The sequence below is a fragment of the Austrofundulus limnaeus genome, unplaced genomic scaffold (assembly GCF_001266775.1).
Source record: "Austrofundulus limnaeus strain Quisiro unplaced genomic scaffold, Austrofundulus_limnaeus-1.0 Scaffold371, whole genome shotgun sequence".
Taxonomy (NCBI): domain Eukaryota; kingdom Metazoa; phylum Chordata; class Actinopteri; order Cyprinodontiformes; family Rivulidae; genus Austrofundulus; species Austrofundulus limnaeus.
The window spans coordinates 248,109-259,064 of record NW_013952773.1 but is presented as its reverse complement, the minus strand read 5'-3'; the positions used below and the strand labels follow the sequence as shown (position 1 = coordinate 259,064).

Sequence of the window (10,956 nt, the reverse complement as noted above, 5' to 3'; positions counted from 1 at the left end):
GCACAGGTGTGTTACTGCGGCAACAATTTTACATCTGTTTGCTGTGGTCACCTGGGCTCCAAGTTTACTGTACACCTTAGACATTTATTCATAACCACATAACCTCATAACATTTACACATAGGAACTTGGGAGTGGGCACTTATGCATGTAAGGGGCGGGATGGGACAGTCTCGCCACTGATGCCTGTGCACACTCACATTGTTTGCTTTTAGACATTTAGGGTGGGGTTGGAGTTGGGGTGGAGGGGAAACTGGCATAGTGCTGGCCTCTGCCCTGTCTGCTTCCCCGTTTTTATTGCATTATAGAGCATCATGCATCAACAGTACATCTGAGGGTGGGGTGTGTGTGTCGGGGTCTTTTTCACTCCCCCGTTCCCCGTTGGCCGTCAGGGGATGGGGTCCTGGGTGGGGCTGACCATCTGGTGGGTGCTGGGCTGCGGGTGGACATGGGGCTTGTAGGGGCTTCGGAGGCGGGGCTGGTGGTCCGGCTTCCCTGGGGCTGTTCGGGCTCCCGGAGTCTGGCTCCTGGTTGCTGTGGTTGGCCCGYTGGCTGGGATGGCTGCCGGAGTCTGGGGGGTGGTCAGTTGGGGGTGGGCACCTGGCCGTTGGTAGGGTGTGGGGGTGTGCTGCCTTGTGTTTTCTCAACATATATTTCACATATCTTCCAATCTCTCTTTCACTCTTTCTCATTACATTTCACTTTATTCTTTCTCTTTCTTTTTCTCCTATTAAAAAAAGAAAAAAGCCACTGATGATGAAGAAGCTAAGATAATAATATTCAGATGTTCAGTTCTGCTTTCTACTGAAATGGGGAAAAAAGGATTAATATTTCAATTACTTAATGATTAATTATGAACTATCATTAGTAAACTAATAAACATTGTTAAACTAATAAAAAGATATAATAATGCTTATTAAAACAGAAGATGTGAAAAGATAAAAGTATAATCATTGATTAAGATATACTCTTTTAATACTAAAACATAATTTCAAAAACATGTTCTAAACACAAATAACATCAAATGCAAAGTTATAAAATAACTAGAGAGCCCTTAAAAAGTAAAGACAAAATGTCAAACACATTTTAAAGGGTTTAAGCATTTGAATTATACATGTTGAAGGAACAACAATAACAGACTGAACATTTGTTTTGACTTGTTTTTATCAACAGAATAACAAATCTCTTGAGAACAAGATCTTTCCCAGGGGAAACAAGAGAATTAAAGGCTTGTTTTTAATTTTTAATTACAGCTGTTTACAAGTTGAAGACTTGTTAAAGCGTGACTTGCAGCCAATTGTATAAATCAAATTTTTCTGCAGTGGAACCCTGGTATAGGTGCAGCAATGGTACGTGTCCAAAGAATGAGGTCAGCTGACCACCTGAATGACCAGATTATTCTATCAATTGATTTTTTTCTTCCCTGATGGCACAGAAATGTTCCAAGATTACAATGCCTGGATTCGTTGGGCTCAAATTGTGAAACAGTTGTGAAACAAAGGCCAGCAAAGAATCCAGACCTGAAAACCATTTTGAATCTTTGGGATTTGATGTAGAAGACTTTTTGCAGTAGTCTGAATTTCCCATTATCAATGCAAGATCTTGGCAAATCATTAATGCAGCTCTAGACATAAATAAATGTTGTGACAGCAAAGAAGTTTGTGGACATGAAGCCACACCGAATGCATGCTGAAATCAAAGCTAATGGTGGTCACTCAAAATATTAGTTTGTGTGACCTTTATTTTTTAGCCAAGCAATTGAAAAAAATACCTAGAATGAACTCCAGACTTTTCATTCCCATTGTTAAACAATAACCTGAATTGTAGCATAAATCTACATATTTGTGTCAATATTTGTCTGCAAACTCTCTATGTGCACTGGAGTTTTTACAGATTAACATATAAACACAGTTGTAGCATAATAATGTCCCAGCTTTGAAAATGCATTTACTTCCTAGATGTACAACAAACATGCAAATCAGAGCTTCTATTTCTAATTATTTTATTTGCTCTTTCAGCTCCGGAAGGCCATTGAGGGCTCAGTGACGGTGAAAGGCGTGAAGGTGCGTCCACCTCTGGCGAGTTTCAGGGACAGCGGCACCAGCAGCAGTGAGACTGAGGCCACTGAGCTCCACAAGCTGTGGGACCGTCACAAGAGTGTGTCACTGCCTGGTGATCACACCCTGTCAGAGTCCGATGAAAAGTCTCAGTGAGAGGCAGTGGGGAATACAGATCATGGGGTAAGAGCTGGTGGAGGTCACATTAAGGTGTTAAAGCTCCAAAGCCACAAACATGCATAACTCCTCAGGGCAAAGGATTCGTATTTATTTGTGGAAAGTGGTCTACTGCTACACAAGCCTCTTCACCTCACCTCAGCTGGTCCTCTGCTTCCTCCAACACCACCTGTATGTCTTCATGACCCACTTAGTGCTTTCTCCAGGAGCCTTGCACTAACCCAGCCTTGTTCTCCGTTTAGCCTTGGGGTCCCACAAAAGAACAAACCGTTCAAGTCCTAAGCTGGTACTGGATATTATTTTTAAAAAAGGGATGTTTTTCCTTCTGTATACTTTGAGTTCAAATTGAGCATTGAATCTGCAAAATGTATGTTTTGAGCACGTCTTCCACTTCAGTAATGAAACTCCCCAGTGACGACAGGGAAGAATACTGTAATGTATGTATGTGTTTATGTGCGAATGTATGAAACGAGAAAATGAGTGAGAGTAACTTTATCTTAAAGGTTTTTTTTAATGTCTTCAGAACACAATCAGTGTTTTTTTTTTCCTTTGGTATGAACAAATCCAGTCTGAGCTGGACGGTCACTTCAGTTCATCACTAACAAACAAAGACCCGATAAGAACAAATGTCTAATTATTGTGTTTCCTCTGTCTACCAACTCTTTGCCTCTGCACACTTGTGCATTCAAGGCAAGACCTTAATGGTTATGTTGAGAGTGCAGCGCATTGAGTGCAGCGTCTGAGGCACCTATTGTTGTTTTTTTTATAACATGCACTCCTCTTGTTCTGTAGCTACAGCCTTGCGTAATGTGAGGCAGATGTAAAGAAATGCATAATTAGCTGCTTAAGGTATCATCAGCCTGCTTTTAATCACAATTCCAGCCAATATTCATCACCTTATTTCAGACACACTGCCCAGAAGGATGCGGTTAAGGCAGTGTCTCACTAGACTAGTTGGCGACTCAGGCAAAGTTCCAGTTTTGAGTGTTCACAACAAAGTCACCAGCAACCCACCTGGTCATATTTTCTTTAAACAGACCTTTAAAATCAGAGTATTTTCCTGTGTATGACTTGCAAAACTGTATCCAGGCCCTTGCACTTTACTGTATGTTGTTGGTCACATTGCACCCTCAGCAATCATCCCAATTTAAATCCTTATTTATCTGTGTAGTTTTTAGATTAGGATGTGTTTTTTTTTTATTTTTTAATTTTGTCAGGGGAGAGGTCAAAGTACAACTCTATTTTGAATTAGAATTTGTCACATTTTTTTTGTTTTGTTTTGAATAAGCTAACTTAACTAAAGAACCACTGAGAACAATTGTAAATTTAATAAAGGGAATCTATAACAGACTGATTGAAATATTTTTAGAGAAAGTTTAATTAGACAAAATCCAGAAAGTTTATCTGCTTTACTGACAATAAATCCTCAGCCTGAGGCTTTAATACTTAGCACAGTTTTTTTTACAATATGTTGTATTTAATAATTCACGTCTTCCATAACACCTTGGGCTGGCTTGTCAGCGCTTACAGTCAGTTACAGTTGACAGAAAAACATGGATTTTTTTTTCTTCCACCTCTTTACTTTTCCTGACCATTTTATCCTTCTAACTTGGTCGCGTTGTTTCATGTATTCTAGGACCAGTTCAGAATTCATTGCTCCAGTTTTGATGCCTTCACTCCCAACTTTGTTGCCGTGTGCAATAGTTTTAGTGGGTTTGACGTTGCTGAAAGGCGTCTTTTCAAAGTATTGCAGACTCTTTCATTGAAGTGTAGGGTTGTGTAGGGTGAACCCTACAGAAGCAGCATGACTTTGCATGTCACATTTATTTTCTCTGACCAAAATGTACCAAACAAAGTTGAATACATGGGAATGATGCTGTAGGTTTACCATGTTGTGCCTGTATTTTTTTTCTGGTACTCTGCAGCATTTTCCATTTATCTGATTAGTTTTATTCATTGCCTGATTTTTAAACTGGGTATGTGATGTTTTAGTGGAGAAATTTAATATATTTAAAATCATTCCTGTTATATAAAACCCTGATTTAATGTCTTAACCAATCCTTACTTGTCGACTGTTCTCTTTCTTTTTTAAGAGAATTGAACGTGTTTTATGTTTGTTGTATATTTTGTCACATTTTGATGATTTAAAAGTTGATTGTCATGATCATTAATATTTTTTTTTTTCATTTTTAGGATTATTACATGTATTTGTAAAGTGCACATGCCACTAATAATGTTAGTCTGATGGTTAAACAGAAGAATCGTGACTGTGAAGTTAATTTTGAAAACTTCTTCTCGTTCATTCCACAAGTGCCGCCTCTTTTCTTAGTGGGGAAAAAGCAATTGACACCAGAGTGTCTGGAGCTGGTTTTCTCCTCGTACACATGCAGACAAGGCACTTTTTCCTCACTAAAATGGAGACTTGATGTTTCACAGCAGTGTGCCATTGTCACCATGGAAACTCCAGTGTCTGCTCACCCCGGGGACTGACTGCGATCTACTGATTTGTTCATTTGTTTGTGCTTCTTATTGATTTTCACTATCGTGCCAGATCCTTTTTACACTGCTGCAGATGTTTCGTCTCATTTTCTTTCAGGCAGGCGTGGAGTGAAGTAGCTGTGTCTTCATCAGTCTGAAATAATCAAACTGGAACTTGTATTTTTTTTCTTGTATTTTGATGATTTGCCTGTGGGTAATCAGTTTGTGCAATAACAGTTGATCATCTCATTTTGTAACCCTGTTTTAACTGATGACATGAATGAAAGATAATCTTATTTTTGTAAAGAAACCTGAGAAGAGTAAAATAGTTTTCTGAGATCCAGATGCTCTGTGTGTGTGTGATGAAGTGAGTTACAAATTAAAACAGAAGGTTTTACAAAAGCCTTCATACAAGCAAACTCCAACAGCGTAATGCCACTGGAGTTTAAAGATGTTAGGCTGATGTGTAAGATGTAAATAAAAACAGAAAGTAATGATTTGTGAAACTCTTATTCACAACGGAGAATAGTAAACATGAAATGTTGAAACTAAGAAATACTTAAAAATAAAAAGAGGTCATTTTGAATTTAACATAAAAACTAGAGGTGCAATGATACAGATTCATGATTTGGTTCATTTCAGTACCTTAGTCTCACGGTTCGATATTTTTTAAATAAAAAAGAGAAATGTCCACGCCTTTGTAACTTGTAATTTATTTAAATTAATTATGAACGTTTGTTTAACCTCAAAAGCCCAGTTTTTTAATTAAATGTTGCTGAAACAGCAAGTTTCTCAGTGGATCTGTGCTCGCCAACACAACCTGGGTGGAGCAGTCGAACACAGATCCACTGATCCTTCAACACAGCATCCTCAGAAGACAAGCTGATAAAATAAATGTTAAAAAATCTGTATTGTTTCATACGTAGTGTGAATTGAACCTAAAGCACTTTACTAAACAGTTAAAGTGCTTTACTAAACGGTGCAACAATACATGTACGACTAAACAGTCGTACATGTATTGTTGCACCCCTAATAAATACATCTCAAAGTTGGGTCAGAGACAACAAAAGACTGAATTTTTCCAACTAATTCAGTTAAATTATCAGGTTGTCAGTTTGAGGACGGGGTATAAAGCGCATTTTAGAGGGGCTGAATTTTTCAAAAGTAAAAATGAGCAAATAGCTTTAAAAAAATTCAAATGAAATTCTGTTATGGAAAGTTGTTCATCTAAAGTTCAAATTATTAACAATCTCAAGACTCTAAAAAGATCTAACCTGCTCAAAAATCTGAGCAGGATTGGGTGTTACTGAACGTTAGGCTCCCAAGGGTCACTGCGTTAAAAACAGGTTTGATTCTGTTACATCACTGCATGAGCTCAGAAACACATCCACAAATCTGTGCACAGCTGGTCGTGCTATCCACAAATGCGGGTTAAGGCTCTATCATGCAAAGAAAAAAAAGCATGGATCGACAAAATTTGGACAAACAGCCAACTTTTCTTGACCAAAATGTATTGAAAATGAAAAGAGTGCATCTTTTTTATTTTTTAAGATGTTTTGCTTCCACTAAATTTAAAATGTCCTTTTCTTAAAACATTGGGCGTGTTTACTATGCTCTGTTGTGAATATATGGGTTGATCATTGCATTCTGTTTTTATTTACATTTTACACAATGGGCCTCATGCAAGAACCGTTCGTACACACAGATTTGTTCTTAAGTTGTGCGTACGAGTGATTTAGGAGAATTTGTGGCATTCACCAATGTTTTCGTATTCTACGATTTTCTTCAGATACGAACAAAATTCACGAGTGGTCCAGACCTGTTGTATATTTTACCAGCAGTCAGTCTGCTGTTATCCAGACGGGTTTTCTTCATTAATAACTTTATATTTCGTTAGTTTGAAGAAATTTTGAGGTGAAAATAAATTACACTCCATAATTATGTTGACAATAGGTTATTCTGCTTGAATTAGAGTTATAATTTTAAATGTAATAATTTAGACTAGCAATATAAATTGTCCGGCCGGCTTATCCGCTATCAGGTGCGGCAGGGGGGAGGGTGGGCAGCAGGAGAAAGACCCCGCTCTCCCCAGAGACACCTTCCAGCTCGACCTGGGGGACTCCGAGACGTTCCCAGACCAGAGGGGATATATGATAAAGTCCTGGATTTTCTCCAAAGTGCCAGACTTATTTTGAAAACATTTTAAAATGCTTATTTCAAACCCGCATCTGAGACCACCGCAGCGCGCGCGGGGGGCGTTACGGTGCGCAGCGCTGTGTCTTCTGAATAAATGAAAATGATTTAACACAGTTGTTTATACTTTTAGCAGCTCTTTTTATCCCACAGCTGACCTGCTAAAAATGACAGATTTTCTTTTCTGGATCTCTGACAGACGGACTTCAATCTCTGAACTTGTAAAGTTTTTCTTTTTAGTTTTCGCTGCCATTTTCATGAATGGACACTTCCTGATATCTGAGGCAGGAAACACAGCCTTATATGGTGTTTTTGGGGTGGTAATTATGCTAATCTCCTCTCGCGTGCACGAGCAGCTGGATACGAACAGGTGGAATTTACGCAGCTCATTTACACACTTTTCCTGAAGATAGAAGAGTTTGTTGAATCTGACGTGACATGTTCGTACGAACCCTTTGTACGAACAAAAGTAAGAGAAATTTAGGATAAAAATACGAACATGTTCTTGCATGAGGCCCATTCTTCAAACATTTCTGAATTGGGGTTGTACTGTATCTATTGTTAATCTTGCATTCCTCCTTTTATTCCAGAGGAAAAGCTGGCATTATTGTCTTATTTTGGCCTTTGGGAAACCTTCTGAAAGTCTCTGTGTTGAAGCTTCTGCATGAACTGTAGACACTTCTCTCATACAGGCCTCACTTAAGTACTGACTCTGTTGGTTTTATCACACTCCCCTCTGTTCCCTCCTTCAGTCAGAGCGGCTTTAATAAAACCAGACCTTTTTTGTTTTGAATGCACTGAACACTACGGCAAACCCTGAGGCCCAAACCAGAAGGAGCAGAACAAAGTCTAGAGCTATTTTTTCTCACTGAAAATTTTAAACCTTGTTTTTGTACATCATTACAAAATAAATACAATTTTAACAAATGAGACTTTTGATGACGTGTTTTGTATCAGGCAGCTGGGAAACACCCGGAGAAATTATTTTATATTTCAATTATACTCCCCCATGGAGAGAGAGACAACACTACAACTATTTTAATTTAGGTCATTTAGTCAGGAATCATTTTAATTTCAACTGTTTAAGTGTTGATAAAAAAAAAGAGTTCCTGAATAAACTAAATTATATTGAAGCCAAGTAAACCTTTAATATTGTTTTTGAAGGAATTTTGTTTTTCATTGAAAATCATTTTCAAACTAAAAAAACAGGCCCTGTGATGGGCTTGAGACCTGTCAAGGGTGTACCCCACTTCTCGCACTGTGACTGCTGGATATGGGCACCAGTGACCCCCATGATCCTGAGAGGAAGAAGCAGGAATTAATAATGGATGGGTGGAAAATACAAATAACAAAAATGCAAAATTTTATTTTAAAAAGTGTGATGTACATTTATTCTGTATACATTCTTCCTTTACACTCTGATCTCTCTAACTAAAATCCAGTCCAACCCTTCAGGAGTCACCTAATAAGTAAACAGCCTGCATGTTTGTCATTTAATCTCAGTAAAATTCCAGCTCACCAAACAGCATGATGATGATAAAGGAACTCAGGGATAAACCGTTGAGATGTTTAAAGGAGGATTAGATTATGAAAACAATATCCCAAGTTTACAGAGCTCTGTCCAATCCTACCTTTGAAAATGAAAAGAGCATGACAGAACAACAAACTTATCAAGACATGACTTTCCACCTAAACTGACAGACGAAACAAGGAGAGCATTAATCAGAGAAGCTTAGGAGGGACAATCTGTCCCCAAGATGGTCATTAGTTGTGCATCCAGAAATCTGACCTTTTAATAGAAGTGTGGCAAGAAGAAAGCCACTGTTGGGGAAGAAAAAAAAACAGGCTTGTTTGTAGTTTGTCACAAGTCATGTAGGGACACAGCAGACGTGTGGAAGGAGCAGCTCTGTACAGATGTGAACAAAATGAAAAATGGTCTGGTCTAAATGTAGAATGCTATATGGTGCATATCATCCCCACTGTGAAACATGGTGGTGACAGCACCATGCAGTGCAGATGATTTTCTTCAGCAGGGACAGGAAAATTGATCAGAGTTGGTGGGGAATGGGTGACATCCTGAAACATCCAGCAAGAGCTACAATGGACTGATTCAGACCAATGATTATTCATAGGAACCAGTCTGAACAGACTGAACTCCAGCTGAAAATTTGTGTCAAGACTTGAAAACTGCTGTTCACAGAGACTCCCCATTCAATCTGACTGAGCTGTAGCTATTATTCAAAGAATGGGTCAAAGTTTATCCTAAATATGCAAAAGGGTAGAGACAAACTTAAAAAAAAAAGGGTTCAGCAAAGCATTAACTGCATCCAGTACATGCCACAGTTTTCATCCATTCATCTATCCATTTTTTTACCCACTTCCTTCTTTCAGTCACTGTGTGAGAGGTGGGATACACCCTAGACAGGTCTCTAAGTCCATCACAAGACCACAAAGGCACAAACAACCATTCACTCACACCTAGGGACAATTTAGATTTACCAGTTAATTTTTGGTCTGTGGGAGGAAACCAGAGTACCTAGAAAATCCACACATGCACGGAAAGAACATGCAAACTCTACCTAGAACGGTCCCCGGGCCAGGATTTGATTCGGCAACCTTCTTGCTAAAAGGCAACAACTCTACCAGTTGAGGCACTGTGCTGCTGTGCCAGTCTTCTTTGTCCAAAATGTGACTTTAACATTCAGAACAAATGGTACAAATGGTAAGGCCTTTTTTGTTCCTACAGTGCAGGTTAGTTAATTACCCACAGTTTAAATGCTCGGAACTTCACACTTTTCAGTTTGAATTGAGAAACTATTAATATTGGAAGAAAAATATCTTCACAAATTAGGAAAAGTCTATTTGCCTTCATTTTCATTTAATGGGATCTCTGAATGAGCTTCACCAGCAGAGTTCTTGATCCGTGTTGGTTGGTGTTTGGCTTTCAAAACACAAAGTTTACTGAATGCTGTAATCAGTCCTTAGTGATGCTGGTGCCTCACTCACAGAGTGGCATAAATGTGGCTGTGAAGATTTACTTTATCAGTGAAAGAAATCTCTGACATCATGATTCTCTTTTCCCTGCATTGATTATTCCCTGTGAATTCCCCCACCAGAGGTCTTATACAACTGTTTCCAGTCAAACTGTTATCAAAACAAAAAGGGCTAAAATCAATGTGACACAAACATCCATTGCAGATTATCCACCAACTCTTTTGTTGTTGTCAAAACCTGGTGCAACAGTATCAGCACCAGTTTGGTCAGAAATGTTGGGGGGGGTAGAACTGAGAAAAGAGGAGTGAGAAGTCCCAGAACCCCAGTGAGCTCATTTCTTTTGAACATCAACCAATTTCATGATTAGAGATGCGAACTGGTGTTTGTGGACAGCTTACTTCGTATTCTGTGCACTGATGGTTTAAAAAAGGGTGCACCACTTTCAGTGGTACAAACTTCTAGAGGCAAATGTTTTGTTAGATGAAGTTGTGACTTTGTTATAACTTTACTGCCAAGAGTTTGTAAAGCTGCAGTTTATGTTGCCTGTACAGAGTAAGTTAGCTGACTCTGTTAGCAGCTGTGCCTCGTGCTGGTGTGCTCAGATGTTATTATGAGTTGACTGTGTCCCCATTGTGCTGTGTATGGGTAGGAGTTACAGCCAGACTACCACCAACCACAATTGTTTTCTGTACAGATAAATTTGGTGACATTAAATGGTATGAAGCAGGAAGAAGTCCTGTGTCATTCAGTTTGCAGGTGTCAAACCAAAAGTAGGGTGTTTCACTTGGACAAGGTATAAAAGATATTTTACCAAAAAAAAAATATTGGTTAAAGGGGCAATATTATGTGTTTCTCAGGTGTACATTTAAATACTGTACCATAATAAAGTATCTATGTCACCTTTAGCTGTTATTAAAATGCTTTTTTTATGTTTAAATAGAAAATAAACTTATCTTCTCATCACTTCCTCTTCTAAATGCCTTAAAATTGGCCTCTGTCTCTTTAAGAACCACCTTCCACTACTGTGTCGCCCATTTCGGGGGGGGGGGGGGGGGGGG

General features: G+C 38.8%; 1 protein-coding gene across 2 annotated transcripts in view; it reads left to right on the top strand.

Annotated features, from left to right (window-relative positions):
* The window catches only part of clcn2b (chloride channel, voltage-sensitive 2b), a 274,822-nt gene extending 269,768 nt beyond the window's left edge, over positions 1-5,054 (top strand). The window contains exons 23-24 of one of the 2 annotated variants that reach the window (XM_014023466.1): positions 2,018-2,239; positions 2,308-5,054. In XM_014023466.1, coding sequence (XP_013878920.1) covers positions 2,018-2,212 — 195 coding nt within the window. In that variant the 3' untranslated portion in view covers positions 2,213-2,239; positions 2,308-5,054. Of the gene's footprint in view, positions 1-2,017 lie in introns of both variants that reach the window. The other variant, XM_014023465.1, reaches the window with a different exon arrangement.
* Positions 5,055-10,956: the final 5,902 nt, after the last annotated feature.